The following is a 27,254-nucleotide window of genomic DNA, read 5'->3' as shown; positions in this document are numbered from 1 at the left end:
GGCTAAGGCTCTTGCTACCACCATAGTGCCTTTTTTAAGCAGGGCTCAGAAGACAAACCCACCTCCATAGACATTACAGGTTAAATGAAACTAAGGGTAATGCTACTCAACAACAGTTGTGTTAACCTTATATTGCAGCCACTCAGGACTCTCCTCAGTATGGAGGATAGTGATATCTGTGCACTGACAGATGCCTGGTTCAGGCTCGCTTATGCACACCAGCACTACCAGGTTATGTTTCATACCATGCTGTCTGACAACAAGGCTTGGAACAGACAACACAACTAGGGGGAGTATCCATATACATCACAGATACACACACCTCCGGGTTAGTAGCACTGCACAAAGCATCACAGACCATACATATACAACTACCATTGTGCAATACAGCCTTTCAGTTTGTTGCCTACTACAGAACACACTCCCAAACTCAGGAACCACACTCAGCTTTCGTGGGAACTATGGAGAATATGAAGGTCTCCACAAACACCATTATATTGTGTGACTTCATATACACAAATGGTGACTGAGGATACTACTCAAGCCCCAACACCCTCATCCAACAGTCGCTACAATTTGTAGACTCATATGCTATGGCACAACCAGTCAGCACAGCCACAAGGGGAATACATATTGTACCTGATCATCACCAACATGGGGACTCCATGTTCCACACCAGCAATATACCCCTCATTGGTAAGGTCAGAACATACATGTATCTCACTGGACATACATATACCCTCCACACACCCATCCTGGGTAATCTTGGTGAACTTCTCATGAGCCAACGTCTCACTTCACCGAAGCAAGGTGATATCCTTCAGAGACCCTGAGACAGTGGCATATACGGCTCACACTGCTGCATGCTTTACATACACAGTCTATGGACACCTAGTGGACTGCATGGATTGTGCTATCCCAAATAACAACACGACTCACTACTCCAATGGCAGGGGACCTGTCTGGTAGACTCCAGCCATTAATAAGCTGTACAACGTCAGGAGGAAGCTACTACATAATAGAGCACAATCCCAGACTGGGAAGGCATCTGTGATCTGTACTAGAGACAGCTACAATCACTCATGAACTTTTCTAAGGGCTGCTTCTACCAGACAATTGCAACAGACATGTAGGACTATCACACGGCCTTCTTCAGTTATGTCAGGAACCTGGGTGGACACTCACTGATATGCTGTGAGTTACTGCATACTGACTAAACCTACCCCGAACCCACTGGCATTGCCAACATCCTGGCAAACAGGTTCAGTGCAGATGTCTCCCACACATCCCCCCTAAGGAGCAACTATCCATCCCAACAGAGTATAACCTCCCTGACATCACACAGTAACAGGTGAGTGCTGCCCTCCCCAAAGCATACATCACAGTATCAATGTGACCAGACGGTGTCCCAGCCTGCATCTTACACGAGCAACATGACAGACACAACCCTCACATTACATCACTGTTCAATATCGGAGTTACCACAGGATATGCACCCAAGGAATGGGGTACAGCGACAGTGGTCCTGCTCCACAGAGTTGGTGCCACAACGGACCACAGACAATATTGCCATATAAGCCTAAGTAGCCTGTTCTGCAAAGCTATGGAGCGTATTGTCATGGGACTCATACACATAGACATCGGGAACCTACAGACACTGTGTCCTACACATTTCAGCGTTGTTGTGGGCAGATCTTTCCTCTTGAACCTGTTTGTATTCTTTAAGTGGCTAACAGGTCCATCGACATAGGGACGGCTGTCCACACAGCCTACCTGAACCTTGCAAAACCCTTCAACACAATAACCCACTGGGCCATTATGCATAGGCTCACCAGCGTTGATATGGACACATATCTCACATGATGGATTGATACCTGGATCAGGGATAGCACCCATATGGTCAGAATTGCAGGTGCCATGTCTGACTATACACCAGTTACACATGGCATCCCGCACGGCTCAGTCCTGGGTCCTCTCTTGTTCAGTATATATTTGTCTGACGTACAGGCTACCACAGGGGGAATATGGCTGAACATGTTTGCACTTGACTGCAAACTGGGTGCCATGATCAACTCTCAGCTGCCACATGCATACTCAAACAGGGTCTCACAGAGATGGATGAATAGTGCCTGAGCCATGGCCTACAGCTAAATGCCATTAGTTGCATAGTCATCCCCTTTGGGAATAACAACATGCCCACACATTAACACATAGGTAGTACTCCATTACATACTGTAGGAGTTGTTAGGGGTTTGGGGACATGACTTGTTTGTACTGTCACCTTTGACATTCACATTGCCAAAGTGGTTGGACACACCTTCTATATGGGCCACCTTATCCCATATGGTTTCACATCTAAATCGAGTGAGGTCATTGTGCTCCTATACTCATCACATCCATGCTTGGTTACAATGCCACATTTGGGGTGTACCTTACCTGACACCTGCAGCAACTGTACTGGCCATGGAAGTTCCTCACCAAGCAGATCTAGGGACTCACACAGATGCCCTGCACAGTTCAGATGCAGTAACTCCAGCTCTACTCAGTCACTTACCACCTACTCAGATATGATGTGTGCCTGTTGTTTACAGATATACCCAACCCAGAATTACTGGACATGCTCCACCTCAGGATATCTGACTCCCTTGGAGCTACACACTGCAGGGACATATACCTCAGCACAGATGTTAATAGGACATTGCGGAGGGACAGATTCTTATCCCAGAGGCTCCACTCACTCCAGAATGTAATCCCAGTTTCACATAGGCAGAGCCACCCACTGACCACCTACAGGAGACATCTTGATGACTGTATGGGTGATCGTATGTTTACCCTGGGATATCTTCTGTGTCCCTGCTAGACAGAGGCACATTAGCCTAAACGTACATGGGCTATCTTGTCTGACCTACTATTCACACACACAGTGTAGTAATCTGACAGGGTTGCGAATGCCAAACACACTCTGGCTAGGCTTGTACATGCCCTAGGGCAGATAGCCTAGTATTGACCTCTGAACCTATGCTAATGTTCAAGATGCACAATGTTTATTGCTGATACTGTTTGTAGGTCTTTATCATCTTTGCTTTACCAGTTTCTATGAACATTTTCGGTATCTGCACACCATATTTGATTATGACAGGGTTCCACTATATTATAGATGTGCCTGTTGTCATATAACTGTGTGCACAGGGCGAATTACTGTATAGTGACAGGTTCCTGGGTTAACACATGCAACTGCCAGATATGCGTGGCCCACTGCTGTACTCAGACATGGCCTAAGTGTGTGAGCATGCCCAGTTCTGCCATTCCATGTTTTGTTGCCTGACATTTGTCTCATTTATTCAAGTGTGTGAGCATGCCCAGTGTGACCTTTCAGTATGTTGCTATCTGAGGTCCACTACATTTGTTGATGTGTGCGAACATGACCGATATTAACATTTATACTGTGTGTGTTGGAAGTCAGGTTCTGTTCTCACTGTAGGACTCACCTTTATGTCATAACTCAACAAGGATTATGCTGTGCCTACAGGGTTACCATGAAGTACTTTGCATAGACTTATCAACATTCCTTCATACAGGCTGACCACTGCAATACTGTCATGGTTTAGTGGTTCAGTATTTTGGCTATAGTGCACAGTATCCTGGGTTCGAGGCCCATCACTGCTTTATATTTTCATATTGAGCAGATCAGACTGCTTAAGGGCCAGTTAAGCAAATATGAGCATGTTGGCTTTTGTTCAGCTATGCCCTACTTAGACCAGGCTTGTCCGACATTGCTCAATATTCACCAACATTGCTGGATGTTGCCCACAGTTGTGCTAGTTGGTGTGTGCGATTTTGTTTGCATATACTACATGGTGGTAAATGCTGTTTAGCACTGCTTTATATTGCTTAACACATGGTAATCATGCCTTAGGTGGTGCTGCAGGGCTGCCTATGTCGGATGCACATACTACACTCCCTGTACATGTTTGAAAGCAGGTAGTGTCAACTTAGGCATCCCTTTTACTATATGTGTGAGTCGGAGAGAGGTATCATTTCCAGAGTTCCTACGGAGCCAGTGTATGTGCTATGCGTTGCCTCTTTGCCGAGGCCAAAGCATACTGGGTACTCTTCCTTCTGCCTACTGGGGCAGGCTCAGGTTGTTCCTCCTCCGAGTCACGCTCTGCCTGTGATTGGCTTGGCAATGGTGGGGGGCTGTTTGGCCCGGTCCTATGCTGCTCCTGCTGCAGCTGTTTTCGCAGGATTATATTATGTAGCATAGCACATACCATGACAATTTGGGTACATGTAGTTGGTGAGTACTACAAGGCTCCACCAGATGTGTCCAGGTACCAGAACCGTGACTTCAGCAGCCCAAACACACGCTCTATTACATTACGTGTTTGTGCGTGTGCCTCATTATGGCGTTCCTGTTCAAGTGTGTGTGCATTTCTGATGGGTGTCATCAGCCACGGCTCCAGTGCATAGCCAGCATCCCCCACTAGGTGACCATGGGGGATGTCCCCATTGGCAAATGTCTGTTACTGCTGTGTCAGATGCCAGATATGGGAATCATGGTAGCTTCCAGGGCAGCCTGCACCCATATTCAGTATTATGCCCTGGGCATCACACACGACCTGGCAGTTGATGGAGGGGAAGCCCTTGCGGTTGAAGTAGACCTTACCTCGCTCACCGGCTGGTGTTTTGATGCGTATGTGTGTGCAGTCTATTGCACCCACTACCTCAGGGTATTCCGCTATTTGCTGGAAGAGACACATATTGCTGGCCAATACCTCATGGGAATTGAAAAAATATACATGATCACCGACATGTGCTGACATGGCATCCAGAAACTGGTGTAGTATCCTGGATGCTGATGCCTGTGATATCCCCATCATATCACCAGTTGGTCTCTGGAAGGCACCTGCTGCTAATATTCTTAGGCCAACACATACCTTGGTTTCCACTGGGATGGGTTCCCCTCTGTTGGTTCTGTGTGTGAGGTGTGGCCTGCACAGCTCAACAATTTTCTGCAGGAGGTCTCTGTCCACTGTATAGCGCTCCACTATCTCCAGCTCATGTAGCCCCTGGTAGGTTACCCTGGACCTGTACACTCTTCTCCGTCTCCTCACTGTGGGTTGTCCAGCAGCATTTCCATTGTCACCACCCTCAGCATGTTGCATATGTCACCTTATAAATACAATGGCAGTCCCTAACATTTCTTTGTCTCAGTAAAGCTTTTTCAGTTTTCACTTCTATTAGCTAACTGCAGTGTCTGTTGTGAGAAACATAATGGACGGTTGTTTGCAGAGTTTTAAGTACTAGGCTGGGCTGGGCTAGTGTACTGCCTGTGTAATTGCCTGATTCTGATTGTTTTCACCTGCTAGCTCTGCTAGTACTCCCTGGTAGCTTCCTACTATTTGTTGTTCTTCCTTTTTCCTTTCTGTTTCCTCGGGGGGAGCGCCGCGCACACAAGCGCAAACATGCGCACAGCAGCTAACATGCCCGCACACATGCTTACATGGACTAAAACTTGCTTATTCAGGTTAAAACACGCACACACCAGCGCAAACGCGCTTACAACTCTTTAAACAGCCTTATACATGCTTACTCCAGCTTAAACACGTGCACTCATGCTTACACGCGCGCAATCTGTTTTACTCGGGTTTACATGCATGCACATGCGTGCATACCCACTCAGCAAGAAACCTTGGTGTTGTCCACGCATACACCTTCCATTTCTTGCCTTTCCCTAGCCTACCTGTTAACACACCTCTTTCCATGATGTGTAAATGACAGCTGACACATACCACTCTGCTCCAATGAGCTTCACTTCTTTCATACATACCCCCCTCGTGATGTCACCTATCTTCTACTCTGTTACTCCCCATATCCTCCTCCTACACTCCACTGACTATGCTCATTTGCTATGTAAACTTGCGATTCACTATCCTAACGCTCATTTACATAGGATTGCCTACTAATGCTTGGTTACATGTCTTAGACTGAGCTTCCCCCTTTGGCAACCTCTACACGGTGGCCATGTTGTCTTCAGCCTGCCATTCCCTTGCATTGTACATTAACAATTTCAATAAAATCCACATTTGTGGGTTTTAATTTTTAGTATTCTGGGTTTTAGAGTGCAGCCCATTTGCGCGGCGCTGCGCTACACTTAAACATTGGAAATCGGCAAAAAAAATAAAATATTTTTATTTTCATATTGCATCAGAAAACATTTCACATGGCCGTATATTTGGTCATTGGCATGCTTCATGCACTGGATGCAACCTTTATTTGGAACTGTCATGGCTCCGTTTTGCTATTTGCAGAACGGTACTTAGTTGTCAACTGAGTACATTTCTGCAAATAACACTGCTCTTACTCGGACAGGTTGGGGTTTCCTGAATCACAAATCTACCTCATTTGCATGCCTTTCGCCTGCAATTGAGGTAATTTGCATATCCCAGCCCTGTCCATGTAAGAGCTATTTTAGGAGCTCTTTTACACGCCCCTACATGCTGTTCCTGGATCGCTCGTTGGACATGATGGATGCATGGAGTCTTACTCTACTCTAAGACTCCGTGCAAGCCTTTGTGAATCCAGCCCAATGACTTTGTCATTTCTAATTTGCTAGACATTATAAATCTTTGTATACAACCTATAGTTCTATAACTATCTTTAACCAATTCATTGATATGATTGAAAAAACTCAAAGCAGGATCTACCCATATACTGAGGTCCTTAAATGAATCTACAGTTTCAATTACTGTGTGCTGAATTAAATCTATTAAATATTTACCTTTCAATTTATGTCTCTGAAATCTCATATGCTTAGTTTTTGATGTATTTACCAGCATATTATTCTCCTGTGCCCAAATGGTCAATTTAGTCAAATTCTTTTGCAGACATGCCCCCATCTGTAACACATACAATCAGTTTTCCCAATTTCAGGTCATCTGCATATAGACTATAGAACAACTCAGATGAAAAAGGTAGGTCTAAAAGATACAATCTAAACAAGTAAGGGCCTGGGACAGAGCCCTGGGGGACACCCTGACTGTAACCAAGGATTTTGCCTGTCCAGTTGCTGTACGATACTTGCCATGTCCTTATTTGTAAGCCATGTAGCTATCCATCTTATCAAGAGTACATCAGCACCTACTTGTTCTAATTTATTGATCAGTGTTTCATGTATGACCCTGTCAAATGCTGAAGTTAAATCTATATAAAATACATCACAGCACAACTTTTCATTCGTAGCTATTATTATATTGCTATAGAATATCATGCTACAGGTGGTAATAGATCTATTTATTATTACCCACTGGGGCTGAGGGTGAGGGAGAATGGATAGGGGGTAATTAGTTTAAGTATAAAAGTTTAGAAGACAACTACCTTCACTACCATTTTGAATGTAAATATGAAAATGTATTCTTGGTCTGGGAGAGGAGCTTCAGTAAACAGTTTGAATGTTCTCTGCATCAGAAAGAACATGTATGTTAAAATGGAGGTCCAAAGCATTTTAATGGAGAGGGAAATACAAAATGTCAGTAGGAAATTAAAAGCAACGAATGAAAATATGGCAACAATTAGCATATTTTAGAAAAAGGATATTCAGCAAAGACAGCAGCTTTTATTTTTTTGATTTAGAATGAAAATGATTTGGACTACCTGGCTAAAATGTTCTGCAAGTGTAACTGTGGGCAGAGTATAGGCAGAAAGCTAGGTTAATAAGGCAAGCACATTTCTCTACAGAGCTACTTAAAAAAAAAAAAAAAAAAAAAAAAGAAGAAATAAAAAAGTGCTATATGCTACAGTCTTTGAGCTGCAGTGTTTCTTTTTGATATGTATATCAGTATAGGTTCCCAGCATGTTATTTTTAGATATAAAATAAGGGCAAAACCACTTAACTGACTAAATCGGGAATAACAGATGCAACCTACAGGAGTTTAAATCAGTTAGTACAAGTGCTGTACATCACCTGTCCACTCATACTAGGACACCTACCCTACACTGGTCTATATAAAAATTAGCATTACAAAAAAAAAACTCTGTAACAAGTTGTGCATAAATATATACTGAGAATAAACAATATCTTATGCAGAAGTATTCTCTGGATGAAAATAACATGCTACTCTAACTGCTGCCCCATCTGCTAATAAGGCCACAGTACTTAGTGCATTAATAGGTCACCTGGAAAATAAAACATGACTACCAAGGTGCTGATACATTGTAGGTACAGTCACAGGACCAGGTCTGAATTCTTTATTTCTAAGTAATCCCCTTCCTGGCTTCTTATACTCTTGGTCTTTCGGCTAAGGCAAAGTAAGGTGTAAGTACCTCATAACTTCTAAGGTTACAATGACGTAAATATCAGGTGTGCAGTTAACATCATCTTCTGTTGTGCTTCAGCTGCAACAACATTGTAAAAACAAGAAAAATTGTACTGGACTGCACAAAACATATTAATTAAATTAGTGGTAATACCCTGCATAGACTAAGTTTTAATGCTGTTACAACACATGAATTTCTACAGATAAAATGACAGAAGAAGAACATATTAGTTCATTCAAAAGTGATATGAATATAAGAAATGGATCATACTTTACATTCAGTTAATAAAAATGCATAATAGCACAACAGTAAATATTATATGCAAAGTCTACTAAAATGCAAGGCAACCCAATAAATATTGCATATGGATAAAAGACAAAAAATAGTGATTAACAATGTATGTGCGCATGTATATATATATATATATATATATATATATATATATATATATACTTATATATAAAAAACATAATATTCTATCAGTGCAGAGAAGAAAATGTCTTGACAGCACCAGCATGCACTTATTCTTGAGAGTAACAGCCTGTGTTCATTAAGGTTGCTAAAGTTGTAACTTTTCATTACTTATTTATATATTACTGACTATTACAGTATGGAAGCTCACAGCATTATATACCTGTTCACTAATATATAACTTTTATTAGCTGAATAATGCATAGAGCTCTCAACATGATGCAAATTAATAATATCAAAATGTTGCCACAGATTATGCTCACACAGCATGCTTACTGCATTAAAAAGCATTGATAAGGCAGAAAAAGATATTAGATGAGCAGTAAAGCTATATTAATATATTGTTTTTCATCAGATAACCACTCCATTTCTTAATGTCATTGTATTTTCTAAATCTGCATAAAATGTGGATTTGGTAGTTTAGTGAGATATTCTCAGATGCTATCTAATGCTTCACATAAGTTAGACCAGCAATTAATAGTTTACTTAAGAAATTCTGAGCTTGCATTGTATATGGTCTTATAAGAAATGTTTAAGAAAAACTAACTCTTGTTGAGAATTGGTTAGAGTGCAAGGAATAGGGCAACCTCTTTCAATGGAACATGCAGAGGGGTGAGAAAAATATATTTCTTCTCTTAAAAGTTTTACTATTCACAAGTGCTCTGTCTGTTGGAACAAATGCAGGATTAAGGGTAAATACCCAATAAAACTGAATACTTTGTAAGTACAGTAGACCATAAGGGGGAGTGGAAGAGCTTTTGCTACTAAGAACTGCTTAAACATAAAGTCCACTCTTCAAATTTTCCCTTAAAACTACCTTCCTCGAACTATACTACTGATCTAATCAGCATATCCTATAACTAAAAAGATCATCTCTACCTGACTCCGAGTAGACTATTCTTTATCTGTTAAACCTAGCACTTGCTCCTACAGTACTTATCACCTTGATACAGCACTCTTGTTATAGATAGTACCCCAAAAAGGCAAACCCCATTTCTCAGTCACCCGCATCCCCCGGAATCTCTTTTAAAGTTTTTTTGTCTATTCCTTCTAGCATGTCGAGGGATCAGTTGCTAGTGTCCTCTCCTGCTCAGCTGGTGAACCTGGGAATATTGAGGCAATGTTACAATTGCCTCATGTACACAGACAACCCTCTCCTCCTCCCACAAAACACAAATACATGCAAGAGATGCAACTATACGGCCAAACTGGAGGCTGAGCTCTCTCAACATAGGACTGGCAAGACCAGACAGGAGGAGAAGGTTACCACACACACTATAGACCCAGTCTCACATAGTACCATCACAACCTCAAATCATACACATAAACACACAAAGACATACTCGGAGGCTCTGATCAAAAATCTACCAAAACAGCAGAGGCCACCAAAGCAGACACCCAAACAACTACCACCTCAGAACACAACACCTGCAACACATAGACCTCACAGTCAGAGTGTCAAACAGTCACAGCCCTTAAGGCCAAACACAATGCCAGACACACTAGTCATTGGTGACTCCATAGTCAGACACACTGACGTCCCGCCACCAGACTGAGTAAGGAGAGGGTTACAGTAAGCTGCCTGTCGGGCGCTAGAATCCGCCACATAACGCAAGCACTCAGGTCTCTCAACAGCAGGTACAAATACGACTCAGTCATTGTCCACGCTGGTGTAAACGACCTGAGACATACCTCCTTGGACTACATGAAAAGAGACATTGAGGAGCTCTCTGATTATGTAGCCCAGGCAGGTATGACCCTGACCTTGAGCAGTATCCTACCTTCACCAAGAATGATGCCACAATACAGAGATAAGATGATCAGCTTTAACAACTGGCTTAAACTCTGGTGTCATTCAAAGGGGATCCAATGTCTGTCTGCCTGGGATGACATGCTGGACAAGCCACGCTGCTTTGCAAGGGACGGCTTGCACCTGTCACCCCTGGGATTCCGGATATTGGCAAAGGCTCTTGCCACCCCCATAGTGCCTTTTTTAGGCAAGGCTCAAATTCTAAACCTACCACCCTAGAACACAAAAATGGAAAAAAAACTAAGGGTAATGCTGCTCAATGCCAGAAGTCTCAATCTCAAAATGCACGCACTCGAGGCCCTTCTCAGTATGGAGGACATCGATGACTGTGCTGTGACAGAAACCTGGTTCAAGGCTCCTGAGAGCACCCCAGCACTATCAGGTTTTACCTCATATCATGCGTTCCGGCCCCAAAATCCGGACAATACCAAGAAAGGTGGGGGAGTATCCATATTCATCAAGGACACCCACACCTCAAGATTGGTGGCAACGCACGATGCATCGGAGACCATCCAGGTGCAATTAACCATAGGCAAGACTGCTCTGCAAATTGTAGCATGTTACAGGCCACCCTCACAAACTCAGGAACCTCACATGGCTTTCCTGAAAACACTGGAGGGGATAAATGTATCTCCAAACACCATCATACTAGGTGACTTCAATTACCCTAATATAGACTGGGAACACTACTCAAGCCCAAACACCCCAGCCCAAAAGTTCCTGGAATTCATAAACTCAAACGCCATGGAACAACTGGTCACCATCCCCACAAGAGGAGAAAACATACTTGATCTCATCATTACGAACATGGGAGCACAATGTTCAACACCGGAAGTATACCCCTCACTGGTGAGATCAGATCACAAACTAATCTCGCTGGAGGTCCTCATCCCACCCCCACCTGAAATAAAAAAGACCACAGTAAAGAACTTCTCGAAAGCCGACTTTACGCTTCTAAAGACTAGTGTGGTCTCCTTTAAGGCCCCGAGCATGGAAAACAGTACCCAAGCCGCTGAATCACTTACAAATGCCTTCTACCAGCACCTACAGGACTGCATGGATAAGGCAATCCCAAGCAAAACAAAGACTCTTTGTACCAAAGGCAAGCGTCCAGTCTGGTGGACCCCAGCCATAAACAAACTCTACAACAAAAGGAGGAAGCTACTACAAGATAGAGCAAAATCCTTAAAAGGTAAGACACCTTTGATCACTACAAGTAAAAACTAAGAGCTCTCATAAAATCATCCAAAGCAAACTTTGAGAGAAAAATAGCTAAAGACTCAAAAGACAATCATAAGGCCTTCTTTAGCTATGTTAGAAACCTGGGAGGAAACTCCCAGATATGCTCAGAACTAGTTCAAAATGATGTGAAGATTACTGATCCTACAGACATTGCCAACATACTGGCTGACAGGTTCAGTGCAAACTTCTCCCTCAAAAGGAGAGATATCTATACCAAATGATTGCAGCCCCCCAAACATCTCTAACGCCCAAGTGAGAACTGCTCTCTCCAAAGCAAAAAACACAGCATCCATGGGACCTGATGGTGTCCCCGGCTGTGTGCTCCACGAACTCAACGAGGAATTAAACCCACAGCTAGGACAGCTGTTTAATCATAGTCTCACCTCTGGATACGTACCCAGGGAGTGGTGCACTGCGACAGTGGTCCCACTTCATAAAGGCAGTGCCTCCACCGACCCTGGAAATTACCGGCCCATTAGCTTGACAAGCCTTATCTGCAAAGCCATGGAGAGGATCATAATGGATCTCATAAATAAAGACATAGGGAATTTGCAGACTTTGAATCCAACCCAGTTTGGCTTTGTCAAAGGCAGATCATGCCTTTTAAACTTGGTTGACTTTTTCGAAACAGTCACCAAAGCCATTGATGAGGGAAAGGCAGTCCATACAGCCTACCTCGATCTGGCGAAAGCTTTCGATACAATACCCCACTCGGGTATCATTGAAAAACTCATCAGCTTAAATGTTAACCCAAACATCACAAGATGGGTTGCAAACTGGCTGAGTGACAGAACCCACAGGGTCAGAGTTGCTGGCGCCATGTCAGACTCTAAGCCTGTCACAAGTGGTGTCCCACAGGGCTCAGTCCTGGGCCCACTCTTGTTTGGCATCTACTTTTCCGAAGTACAAGCAAACACAGGAGGGTTATGGCTGACAAAGTTTGCAGATGACTGCAAACTGGGCGCCGTAGTCGAAAACACATCTGACACAGATATCCTTCAGAAGGGTCTCACAGAAACGGATAACTGGTGCCAGAGCCATGGCCTAAAGTTAAATGCCAAAAAATGCATAGTCATACCCTTCGGGAAAAACAAGGTTACCATATAGGTGGCAATCCACTGAGCACAGAAGAAGTTATTAGGGACCTGGGGACCCAGGTTGACAGTAGTCTGTCATTCGACACCCATGTAGCTAAAATAGTTAGGAAAACCTTCTACATTGCCCACCTTATTATGAAGGGATTCACATCTAGATCAAGGGAGGTCATAGTTTCCTTATACTCATCACTCATCAGACCAATGATTGAGTACAATGCCCCATTCGGAATGTATCTGACCCGACACTTGCAGCAGCTGGAGAGGCCACAAAAGTTCCTCACCAAAAGGATAAAGGGTCTCAAAAATCTGTCCTATGCTGCCCGACTGAAAGAACTTCAGCTCTATTCAGTCGCTTACCGCTTGCTCAGAGGTGACCTGTGCCTGACATACAAGGCCATGTCAAACCCAGATTTGATGAATATGCTTCACCTCAATAAATCTAGATCCATCAGAGCCACAAGGGCGGGAGACTTAAACCTCGACACGGCTATGAATAGGACGTGCTGGAGGGATAGATTCATCACCCAAAGACTCCCTATGCTGTGGAACAAAATCCCGGTATATGTGAGGCAGAGCACCTCGCTGGCCTTGTTCAAGAGAAATCTTGACCAATGGATGGGAGATCGCAGATATACCCCAGGGATTACCTCCGTGTCACTGCTTGACAGAGGCACAGCAAAATAATGGGTATAGTTCCCCATACTAAAGGGGTGGCGTAAGCCACAAAACTATGGGCTAGGCTTGTAAATGCCCTCAGGCAGATAGCCTAGTATAAACCTATGAACCTATGAACCTATGGGTGATACCACATTGTGTTTCAACAGGTCATGTGTCTTATGTCTTATAGGTGGGCTTCAGTGAAACCAGACTATCACACAGAGCATGGGTCCAATGGTTATGATATGCTGGACGGTTTTTACAAAAATTTCCATTCCATTAAATGGCTACTTCTGAGAGAAAAAATGTCTCTTGAGAGGTGGCATTGGACATTGGGAAGGAGAAAGTAAAGGGACATCCATGGAAATTACCCATACAGGTTTCAACTGTGACAGGAAACTGACATAAGCAGAAAGGTATTCAAGAGAAAAAATGTCAATAGCCCAGCATTTGTTAGTGATTCAGGGATAAAGAGAAAATATTGATGGAAATTAAGTTGAAAACTAGGTGGTGATCCAGGAAAGGAAGATAATTACCACGGAAAGGGTTATGGCAATTTGCAGATGCAAATTACATTTTACAAATAATTAGGTAAAAAGTATAAACTGTCACAAGAAAAATATTCAACCATCTTTCAGTGCTTATGGGAGATGAGTGAGCATCAGGAAAATATTTTAAACAAGGTGAGTAAATCTTGACTTTATCATGTTACATTAATGGGATATAGCACAAGTGAAAATTCAGATGAGGTAGAAGAGAAAAGATATAGATCTGGAGGCATGAGTATCTTTTAGTGAGTGGTGTGGAAAGCATTTATCCTATGGGCATGACAAAACTTCTTGGCTCCCTATAGCATACTATCAGCTGTCCAGGGGACCATTCCTCATTTACTAGATCTACTGAACAATTTTAGACTCACCCAAACTAATTACAGCTATGTTTATGACAAATGAGGAGACCGAGACCCCCCTGGGACAGTGTCATACTGCTAACAGGGAACAGCAACTACCATTTCCTTGCGTAGATCCATTCACATCTAGGAAAAGATATGCAATGCTCATGCTGGCTTATTGCCCAGTGTCTACTGAAAGTCAGTCAATGTTCTGTATCCCTGAACACAGAAAGTTCCACCCAGGGATGCCTCTCCATCCAGAATGGACACAACCATCTACTCTTACCAGCACCTCAATAGTTAAAGCTGCTAATCGAACCTGGATCACTTGGGCTTAATCAGCATTTTAGACCTCTATTAAACTTGCTTAAGTAACACCAATATATGTTAGGAGATGTTTGAGTCCTACTAGGTCAAATCCAAAGAAGACTAGAATTTTGGGTCTGTTGGCCTCTTTCATCTGTTAAAATGTATCACATGTTGCAAGACTGTCATGCCATAAAGTTGAAATGAAGGAACATCAGTTTTCAGGGGATGCTTGCTAACTTTATGTTGATGTGTATTTTGCATCTGAAGCATATAAGTTTGGCAATCTGATAAAAATCTAAATGAAAAAGACATCTGAAGTAGTGTAGCTAGGTATATACATTATGCTGATGATAGTTTGACAGTGACAATCTAGTAGAAGATCTTAAAATAAAAAAAGGGGTTAATACGATTAAAACAAACTGGACAGCAATGCGTGAGAGCAAGGTTTCACCCTGTGATTAGACAAAAAATAAATTAATAAAGAAATAGATTGTGCAACTCATAACAGGACTGTGATGATCTAAAGTACAATGCAAATCCAGCAAATCCAGTTTGTGTTGACATAGCTTTCCTTCAGATATGTACGGAAAGTCTTACCCAGCTTCACAGTAAAATGTTAGGCAAGGGAATGTCAGTTGAAGATGCACATAATAAGATCTTAGATTAACTTAATGCTGTAGAGAACTCATTACAAGTGAAAGGATTAGCAAAGTACCACAGTAGTATGTAAGAAATGAAAAGATAAAGGGCATATGATTAATGAATGTTAAAAGTGACAAGAGAAATAAATCAGGGCATGCACTAGTTGCGACAAATCAAGACACTAGGCCAAGGACACGAATGCCCGCTTACAGAAAAATAACAGTGCACAGTACATGGATCTGGCAATCCAGCAAGCCATTCTAAGCAAGTCTCCTTTCCAAGGCTGGAGAAATGCCACAAATTAATAACTGGTATCATAAAATAGTTGTCTATGTCAAGGTAAAAAACAAAATTGGCCTCATGCAGTGATAAAGGTAATCTCTGTATGTTTGTCAGTGCATTGATTGGGGTTTGACAATACAAAATGATGACAGAAACTGGTAGATTAGTATTAAATTGTTTGCTATAGACAAGGTGTGGGAGGGAGAGTACATGCAACAATACAACAGAATGAAATACAGGTATTAGAATTAAATGAAACGTTTTACCAGTATACATCTGAGTTTGTCTAACTAACAAGAGGACAATTTTGGGAAGTGATGTTCGCTGGTAAGCTGAGAAATGGTATTCTGCAGATGGTAAAATGCAAAATAATGTCTAAACTTATCCAAGTCATGTTACACAGCTGTGGTGGCTAGGATGTACATGGTGACATAGGCATTACCTGCAGCCAGTTCTCAGATGTATAGACAAAGCAGAATTAAGAATGCAGGAATGCTCAGAGTGTTCAGTTGCAGTGGTAGAAGAGCCACACACATCCTCATAAGCATTATTTAGTTTGGCCATAGTGGTGATATACACAAAAGAAAACATGAAGAATTCAATTTAAAATGAATCTTGAAAGCTACTTTAAAAAACAAATTTGACTTTCCTTCTGGTCAAAAAGCCTGACAGATCCTGGCAGATGACTGCTGGTTGTATAAGAAACTGCATTGTAGTGATTGTTGTAGTTGTAGTCAGTTCAGGTATAAACATAAATGAGATTTCTGCAACGCTAGTCCCTGTTGTGGCCAGGTACTTCAGTTCCCTCCCACATGAGGGGTCCCAAGACAAGTCTGCTCATACGGTAAGGACAAAAAGTAAACCTAAAATTATGCATTTATTATTTATTTGTTACAGTTATTGACCATCACTGGAGTCACAGAGACATATGTCTAAAACATTAAAAAAATGGTTTACATAACAAGTACAATGTTACATTTTGAAACAGAGTATAATAAAAGAATTCAAAATAGTTCAAGTAGTGCATAGACAAGACTATGAAGGCAGCATTTCAAAAATGCAAACAATAAATGATAACAATGCAGTTGCAAATATTTCAATAATTATGTAACATAAGGGATGAAGTTTATTACTGGGAAAGTGTGAAAGGTAACTGATAGGCAACTGACAGAAATTAAAAAATATCTACATTAAGCATGATTCAGAGATAAAAAGGTATAAGCAATGACAGTGTAGTAGAACAATTGTCTGCTACACTAATATGTTGCCACGTTCTAGAATTTCACATTTGCCCATCTTGCTGTCTTAAGGCACTGACAGAGGCTGGAATCATGGTTACTGCAGAAGGGTAAGTAGCACCACATTACAGTATATGGATGGCATTTTTATTTCCGACAATATGGGTGGCAATATTGTCTAAAACTAACACAGTGGGGCTTTGCAAGTTTTTCAAGCTTTCAGGAAATGATGTTGCCAATTTAGTCCTCATAAGGTTCATCTGAGACAGGCAGTCATTTTATCTGAAAGTAGTTATGCAACATACATCAAGGCAAGGTACTGTAAGAGGAGTAAAGGAGGAATCAAGGTTATTAAATTTTGTCACAGTTTTATTCTGAACTTTGCCAAACTAACCAAGGCCAATAAGTATTTAGCATGAGGTAGCATGAGACTTTATTGGAAGATCCCATGGGATCCTGTTCAGCAATGGATATGAAAGACTACTAAACATACATTGATAAATATACTAAAGCTGGGGTGATATCATTATTTTTTAGAGTTCCCCTGCATTGTCATGGACAAGATGTGTGCAATACTATTGTGGCACATGACCATGGATGAAATCTAAGACCATTATTTGTTATTCAGTTGAATGTGGTCCAGTAATTTCAGAAATGCATAAAAACACTAGATTGTATGGTGAGGATCAATGAACTTGTCACTACACATAGAGAGATTGTTCTGGACAATGGGGATTTTAAGATAGTTTGCTTTTAGCAGATGGACTAAGTGGTGACATATTTAATACCTGAAGACTAATCCATATGAAATGCAGATGATGTAGGGCAGAGCTGAGGTGCAGGTATCATGTATCAGATGAGAGAGCACACCTGTCATGTACACATAGAGAATGACATGCATGGGCATGTACAACAAAATATTATTAATGGACAGTGATATGTAGTACTATGACACAGGGCCATCACACATTAAATAGCTAGAAGTAGATGATGTTGGCCAAATGTATTTCTTCACCCGGGGAATCCAGGGTCTCAAACATCTACCCTACACAGATAGGCTAAAAGCCCTGTCCCTCTACTCAGTCTCTTACAGATTCCTCAGAGGTGACCTCTGTCTAGCATACAAAGCAATCTCAGACCCTGCCCTGATGGGACTGCTGCATATCCGCAAGTCAAGATCCACTCAAGTAACCCACACGCGTGACCTCAACCTGGTCTGTGACATCAATAGGACTTGTTGGCAGGACAGATTTGTGTCCCAGAGACTCCCCCTTTTGTGGAATAAACTTCCTCTCCATGTAAAGCAGAGTACATCATTAACCCTTTTTAAGCGCAACCTGGATAACTGGATGGGGAACAGAAAACACACCCCTGGGATTCCACCAGTGTCCCTGCTGGACAGTGGCATAGGGTGCTGACTTGTTGGAACATGGGCTACATTTTTGACTAGGCTTGTAAGGGCCTCAGGGCAATAGCCTAGTAACTTCCTATGATCCTATTAAAAAAATGCTTTTCAACCTCAATCATACCTATCGCAACTACTCCCTCTCCAGGTCATCTCTGGTATGATAGCAGATGAAACAATCAGTACACCAGGAAACCTTTGCTTGAATAATAAGAAATCCTTAATTATCGATGACAGCTGTTTATGGTTAAGGATAACTCCCAAATCATTCCGCCAGATGAACTTTAATTATATTCAAACCTGTACAGTTCAATCACAGATCATTCACCACATATAGAAGCTGTGATTAATGCAATACTCCTAATCCTTTCCAGCAGATTTCCTAATGTTTAAGGTCAAGGCCAAGAAAATGACCCCCAGGTCTAAGAGCAATTTGCTTTACCACCTAATATAAACATGAATGCCTACAATAAGTAGTCACTGCTGCCATGCAAATCAAACAATAAAATACGCACATCACTCTACTACCAAAGCATCCAGTTATCTTATATCAGCTCTATATGCATTAGATACCCATCTACCCTTCCTTTTAATGAAATCAATAGACTTACCTTCGTATGCAGGATCAGAAGAACTGCCAATCCAAAAAGAATGCAAATATATCTATCAGCTGCAATGCATTGAGTAATCAATGCTTTTTTCTGCACTAGTTCAAACTGTCTCACCGACACTAGAATACCTGACAGATGTAAAAAAAAAAACAATAACCTGTCATCTCTAGCAGACAATCTCAGCCATGATGAATCCCACTGAACAGGACACCATTTCTCCCTATTACTAGATAGGACTATCTGTGGGCCTTCACCTGATTAGTCCATTTTGGAAAACCTTAACCAAATTAACACCACATTGTCTGTCATACAAACATCTACCCCAATCAACTGACAAACCAGTCCAGTAACTTTAATAGCACCTTTATACTGGAAAACCAACAGCATTGTCCACAACATGTATTCATCTGCCGATGCTGACAACGCAAAGAAATACCACAATAACTGCCTAACTAGTGGCAAATGATTATCAGTAGTTAACCACTTCAGCCTTTGCTACCCTTTTAGCATTCTAAGTATCAGCCAATGTTTTGCCCAATCCACTTTATTTTATTTATTTATTTATTGACATTTGCTAAGTGGATTAGTCCAACTGGGCTTGAGGCCCATTTTCAGTGGAGACACGTGGAGAAAAGCTCCAAAAAAACAGTAACATCAAAATCAATATTGCAGTTAAAAGTTTTAAGTACATACATCAATGAGATATAGTACAAGGATCAAAAATAAAAAACCTGTTAATACGGCATGAGTAAAAACAAAATAGAGAGCTTACTTGATTTGACAAAAAACACAATATTTATACAAAGCAGTCAAGTATTTACATAAGAGAATTTTGTATCTAAATTTTTATCTTTAATCTTTACCTGAAAACTTTGCAGTTGTACCCAACTCTAAGTGTAGTCTAAGCATACTCATAGCCTCCCCAAACTGCCATCGGTAACTAGCAGGGAGACCATCTGACCAACATCAATCATGCAGAGTTAACTATCTAACAAAAACAGGAAAAGCAGCCAAATCATTGCTACAGCTTTTCTATGTGGACGTGGCCTACAATTGCTGAACTATTAGCCACTATAATCAATTTGCCAGGCATAAAATTAGGAATTAATGAAAAGTTAATGTTCAAACACTGTAAAACCAATTTCTTGTTTAATGCCTGAAAATAAATGGACCTAGCCCATTTTTTATACAAAACCTGAATAACCACCTCATTGTCAGAATGAAAAAAAAAACACTTTTCTGTTCGAGAAACTTCCTTCTACATCACAGTTGCCACGCAAATTGGTACTAGTTCGAAAAAAGTAATATCCTCCCTCACTTTCTCTGGCCACTCCTTAGGCCAACTCACAGCAAACTACTTTCCTTGCCCACATGGTCCTACACTCAACCCCACAGCTGCATCTGTATACTGCTGAAGATCAAATGACATTCAGACATCCTGTCACATTGCCACCCCGTTAAAATGTTCTAGGAACACCCTCCAAATGTCAAGATAATCTCTCATCACATTACTGACTCTAACCCTATTATGCTTTGCCTTACTGGACCTCAGCAAATTCACCACTGACCTGTTAAAACCCATGTCTGGTCTTATGGCCCTACACAAAGTTCAAGAAAATAATAGCAGCAAAAATAATATTACATGCAAGGAAGATAACTATCCGTTAAGCTCTCACAGGAAAAGAGATCAGCAAGTCTTGGCCAAACAGCTGTCTGCAGTTGGAACAATGTGTTTTGTGCAGGTATCCAATTGCAACTTAAGTTACCAAGTAATATAAGTAGTTAGACTTTATATTTTCCTTGAAAAGGCTAAACATGTTTTTCTGATTTGGAAGTTACAGACTCTGGATAATCTTTTATCTTATAGCACCTACATAGACATTTACAGCAACTAAATTCCTGCATGTTGACTGTCAGCAATTGTTTGTTCTTGAGTGATCAATCCAGGCCATTTTTTTTTTTTTTTTGCTGCAATGGCTACAATGCCATATCCCTTGTGAATATAGTCATTTCTAAAGATTTTTTTAACCTTAAACTATAATCTTATCATCAAGAAGATATGGCTTCAGCTATTGACCAGAAATGGTCAGGAACAAATTAAGTTCAGCGTTAAATTGATCATTCACATTACATATACTCATTGCATTTATGTATATAAGTTGGCACAGCACACAGTCTACCCACTAATGATGATACCACTTTGCAAATGTTTAGAAGGAAAATGCCATTGTTAGCAATGAGGTGGTCTGGATTTATATGAATCATTGAGCTCAGACTAGTCAAACAGTAATCATAGGCTTAGACATGTGGGAAGGGGCATTTCCTTTTACCTCTTTCAGCATAGTGCTAATCCTTGATATAAATTACTGCAAGTGCCATTTACCTCTGGCTTTGGAGTACCAGAAGACACCCAAAAAAGAAAGACCATGACATTTCAAGTTACCTGCTAGCTGTATATGAGAGGAGAAGGTAGAAGAGATTCAAGAATTTCCATAGCGATCAGCTACTGAGCCAGTGTACACGCCAAATTTCAGGAAAACTAATGAGCTATCTTAATCAGCCAAGTTAAAATAATCATTTCATAAGGCCCTAAGAGCACTTACGGAATAATTTAAATGATGTGAATAGAACATTATCAGTCATTTAACTTATGATAAATCTTCATAAAGAAAAGCAAATGGAAAAGAGCCCTAAGTAACAATATAATGGCTAAAGGATGCAGCCAAATGGAATATCTGATATACAGATTACTGTTGTCCAATAAAAGAGAGGAACTAAAGTGAATAAGCAGGTTGCTAAAACTACAGAGAGCAGTGTAAGTGTTCAGAAGCAAAGAATGCTAGGCACTCTATTTAAATGGAGTAGCTAATGGCTGCTTTGAAGAATTGTGTATCACAAAATAGCAGAAAACAAGCCAGTAAATTCTTTGTAGAATTCAGTCCTTCATAAACCTGATAATAGCATTATATTGAATCACAGCTTCACCTCAGGCTTTGTCCCTACCCAATGGCACACTGCTACAGTCATCCCTCTCCACAAAGGAGGAGCAACTACAGACCTTGGGAACTATTGCCCAATTAGCCTGACAAGTGTGATATGCAAAGCTATGGGTTGCATCATCATGGACCTAATAAACAAGGCTATAGGGAATCTCCAAACTCTGGATCCCACACAGTTTGATTTTGTGAAGGGTAGATCATGCCTGCACAACTTGGTCAATTTTTTTGATTCATTCACCAGAGCTGTGGATGAAGGCAAGGCGGTTCATACAGCCTAACTTAATCTGGCCAAGGCGTTTGATACTATGCCCCACTCGGGAATAATAGAAAAACTCACTAAGCTAGGCATCAAACCCTATATCACTAGGTGGGTTGCAAACTGGCTCACAGGTAGAACCCACAGTGTGACCGTAGCTGACTCCAAGTCAGGCTGCCAACCAGTCACGAGTGGAGTCCCATAAGGTTCGGTCTTGGGTCCTCTCCTGTTTGGTATCTACTTCTCTGATGTCCAGGCCAGCACGAAGGGACTCTGACTGACAAAGTTTGCAGACAATTGCAAGTTGGGAGCTATTATTAACTCCCCAAGTGATGTTGACATCCTACAGAAAGGCCTCACTGAGACCAACTACTGGTGTCAGAACCATGGCCTTAAGCTCAATGCTAAAAAATGTGTCATCATCTGCTTTGGGAAAAACTCAGTTCTCATGAATTACCACATTGATGGTAGTCCTCTGAACACAGAAAGAGTTATAAGAGATCTAGAAACACAGGTTGACAGCAACCTCTCTTTTGACCACCACATTACCACTGTGGTCAGAAGATCCTTCTATTTGGCACATCTCATTACTAAGGGTTTTGCATCCAGGAAGAAAGAGGTCATTGTCTCCCTCTACTCTTCCCTCATTAGGCCAATCATTGAGTACAATGCCCCATTTGGCATGTACCTCGCTAAACACCTGCAACAACTGGAGAGGCCACAAAAGTATCTCACAAAGAGGATCCTAGGCCTTAAACATTTGTCCTATATGGACAGACTTAAAAACACTCAACTATTCTCTGTCTCATATTGCCTACTTAGAGGTGATCTCTGCTTGACTTACAAAGCCATGTCTGACCCAGCTCTGTTATAAACGCTACATCTAAAGAAATCCCAATCCCTCTGCACCACACACTCCAGAGACCTTGACTTCATTACCACACTCAACAGAACATGCTGGAGGGACAGGTTAATAACCCAGAGACTGCCCAAGCTCTGGAATAGAATTCCCTTACATGTGAAGCAGAGCACCTCACTGGCCCTCTTCAAGAGAAATCTTGATGAGTGGATTGGCAATAGAAAGTTCACCCCGGGATCACTCCAGAGGCTGTACTTGATAGAGGCACTGGGAACTAAGGTCAGTTGGCATGATGCCAGGGTGATCCTATGGGTTAGGCTTGTAAAGGCTCCAGGGCCATTAGCCTAGTACACACCTATGAACCTATGAACCTATGAATCCCATTTCTCCATCATGCTCACCATCAGCTGACCCTAAACCTTGCTGCTGTCTGTAATTAAACTAGCACTGTTGTGTTATTATCATTAGTTGAGATGTCAGTGCTTTTATTAGAAATACATCATTCTCCTTTCAATCTCTGACTAAACTTTAGTATATTATAAATTTAAGAGGTAGTTATTAGGCATGAGGTCTAGGATACCACTGAGAAGCTTAGCCCAGTTTCACAAATACCCCAGTGAACACTGTAGTTAAATGACTTGCTCAGAATCACACAGTAGGCAAACTTAGGCTGAGAAAGTCAAACCCTGGCATACAGGAAACAGCTCCATATCAGCTCATAATCTTAATTCTCTGTGCTAACTGTCCATACATTTATTTCAGGAATCAAAGATTACTGTCACACCCTACTCTATCATAAGCATACCAAACTCCATCTGTATAAGATGCATCCTTATAATTAAGGTTCATTGACTACTCAAGCAATACCATATTTTTCAGCTGTATTATTATATACAAAGTTGCTGTCCTCATATTCTAATAAACTCCTTGAGTAAAGCAAACATTTTGTGTCTTCCAAGTGTACCACTGTTGCTTTAAAAATGCTTGCAGTCTGCAAAATTTGAAGGCATCGATGAAGCCTGATAGAGATGGATAAATAGAAAGTAAATGCAATCCACCATCTCTGTATCATGTTCACTAACTTTTAATCAGCGCACAATAATTTTAATTCAGTTAGACTGCTTTGCCATCTGAACAGAAATTACAGTGCACTGCATGGTGCATGGAAAAATGTAGGTAGAGCTCAAACAATTGATGCTAGGACAATGACTTGATAACACTTTTATATATATACTTAAAGTTAGGTAAACATTCCTGTTTGGGTCCCTTTACTTATTAGACTCTAATAATTATTAAACTTGGTCAAGGTCAAATGGATACACATGGAAAGACTGAACAGCTGGTTAAGATCACATGGATATATACATGGAAACACTGAACTCTAAATGCATTCTTCATTTGAAGTGTTAAGGAATTTAAGCACCTAGCTCATTTCTTTATGATAAGCCATTGCAATCTTGTTAAATTCCAATATTTCTAAAGAATTGGCTAGATTCCTAATATTTACCATAGCAAGGTAAGATGTTTTCTTTATTAATCAGTAACTAAAACTATAGTATGTGATATTAAACACCTATATGCGGTACATATCTCATTATATTTGGGATACAATATGCATAAAGCACTGCTTTTATGAGACTTATCAGTATTTCTAAGGCATTAAAGAGTTCGAATTCCCTGTAGCATAATAATATGAAATGAAATGTCAGTTTTGTAGCTTAGCAGGATAAACACTGCCCTGCATTTGCTTTAGAAGTATGCAGTTCATTTAAAAATGGCATTCATTAATTTTATGCACAGGCATGTCAATTATTTTGCACCAGTAATACTAAACAATCATTTGTGTAGACAGACTCATTTAAATGCAAACATGACATTGCAAGTATCAATTTTTCTCACTATAAATTCTCTGATGTGCCTTGTTCAGGAATGTACGTTGTTATAACTCAAGCAAAGCATTACAAAGACATGAGTAACAGACATCTACGAATTACATTAGCATTGCTGATTACTTTAGTGTTTGCCTTCAACTTCAAGACAAGTTTTGATACATAATTCATTATTTCATTTCAAGTTTGTCTTCTAGTTCATTATTAAATTAATCTTTACAGATTATTGACACTGTACCCATGGATTGCTGTTCAGTTTTCTTATTATGATAAGATTTTAAGCATCTGAAATATGGGTTTGAAGAAATAGCCTGATGTTTTCAAATGGAAGTAAAACATCCTTGGACATTAAACATATATTTACCACTGAATCTATTTTGTATGGCATCTGATAGTTCAGAACTTCAGGGCATTTGAATATGTTAGATAAACTTTAATGAAGAGAGAACATAATGTTGACTATAAGGAACAGCAGGCTTTTGTGCTGGAACAGACTCTTACTTAACAAGAGTCACTAAAGAAAAGCCATTCTCTGAATATATATATATATATATATATATATATATATATATATATATATATATATATATTAATTAATATATAAACCATTTTGTGAAAAGCTGTTAGAGATTACTTTTCATAGGAGGTTACTAGGTCAATGGCCCTAGGGCCTTTAGAAGCCTAGCGAAGATAACCCTTGTTCCCAACAGTGGCTTTTACGAAGAGCCATTGAATCAGCACCTATTTCCCTGATCTAAGAGGGATACAGTTGGAACCCCTGGGGTGAATTTACTGTTCCAGGGTGAATTTATGGTTAAATCATAGATGAATACTAGGCTAATTGCCCTGAAGTATAATTTTAAGCTTAGCCAATAACCCATGGTCAGAATCAAACCTTGTACTTTGTGACTTTGAGGTAAGGACCTTAACCATTATGCCAACCCCAACTTCCAACAGTATCATAAAATAAATTAACAGTTTTGTGAATTCTAGCCATTTGTAATGTATTAGTGTCATGCATGCTTTCTTGTGAAATAAGATTCCACAAGACGGCTCATTCTTGCTAGAACCATCTTTTTCCTCAACATCAGAAAAATCAGTAACTATTAAATGTTCTACAAAAAAATTACTTCAGCACCTACAGGAGACCCAAATGTGGGGCTGCTTTGTGATCAAAAGTTGAATAAACATCTACGTTGCTTCTCTATTAATCTATAATTACAAACTACAAACCATATACTATCTTAATCCACTAACAAATTCATATTTCTGAACCTTCTCTGGTCTGCCAGGAGTAAAACACTGTAAATATGTACTCTGATCAGATACGAGTCATATTCTGCAAAGGTTAAATATGAATATATCTACACCTAAATCTATCTATCTATCTATCTATCTATCTATCTATCTATCTATCTATCTATCTATCTATCTATCTATCTGTCTGTCTGTCTATCTATCTGTCTATCTATCTGTCTATCTATCTATCTATCTATCTATCTATCTATCTGTCTGTCTGTCTGTCTGTGTGTGTGTGTGTGTGTGTGTGTGTGTGTGTGTGTGTGTGTGTGTGTGTGTGCAATAAAACAGATACAGATTCCTATATGCAGTCCTATTTTAACATTTGTATTCTTGCAGATGTTCATTTTTTTCATATATATGTTTTGGTCTTTGGATTAGTAAGCTCTCTAAAATAATGGCTTCATTTCATTTTGAAGTTTTATTTTTAGATTATCTAATCTTCTGTTAGTTGGCACATTTAATTATTTGTTATGATGGATGCTCTTTAATTCTTTTCTGCTATTCTGTTTATCTGTGTATGCATTTTTTGCAAGTGCAATTCTTATACCATGTGAACTGCTAATCATACTATACTTTGGCACCTGAGTCTTAACTGGAAAAGGTCCCTGGTCCATTCCACCCAGCCAGTCTACAAATAAAAATAAAACATATAAATACATTGTTAGAGTGTTTTCTATTTTGGAAAATGACTGGACAGTAATTACAGCATTTTGATCAAGAAGACAGCAATCAGGATGGTGACTTTATAAGCTGACAATAATACATTTTAACTTTCCATGTACATGTAAAATTATTGGGTTATTGTATATGCATCTGGTATTACTTACGTGCTTCTACAGTTCTTAATGTTTTGGAGGGCTTACTGGCTTCTCCAATGCCAATGTTGTTGTTGGCAATGACTCGGAATTCATACTCAACCCAAGGGTTCAGTCCTACAACCACTGCTGAGAAGGTGCTTCCATCAATAACCTCTGGAA

General features: G+C 40.5%; 1 protein-coding gene across 2 annotated transcripts in view; it reads right to left on the bottom strand.

Moving 5' to 3' along the window:
• CNTN4 (contactin 4) overlaps positions 1-27,254 on the bottom strand; it is a 3,809,844-nt gene that overhangs the window by 167,311 nt on the left and 3,615,279 nt on the right. For both annotated transcript variants that reach the window (XM_044078010.1, XM_044078011.1), the window contains exon 17: positions 27,105-27,254. In XM_044078010.1, the coding sequence (XP_043933945.1) occupies positions 27,105-27,254 (150 nt within the window). The remainder of the gene's footprint in view (positions 1-27,104) is intronic.

Source organism: Protopterus annectens, chromosome 7.part0 (assembly GCF_019279795.1).
Source record: "Protopterus annectens isolate FY-2018-M chromosome 7.part0, PAN1.0, whole genome shotgun sequence".
NCBI lineage: Eukaryota > Metazoa > Chordata > Ceratodontiformes > Protopteridae > Protopterus > Protopterus annectens.
This window is presented reverse-complemented; position numbering and strand designations above follow the sequence as displayed.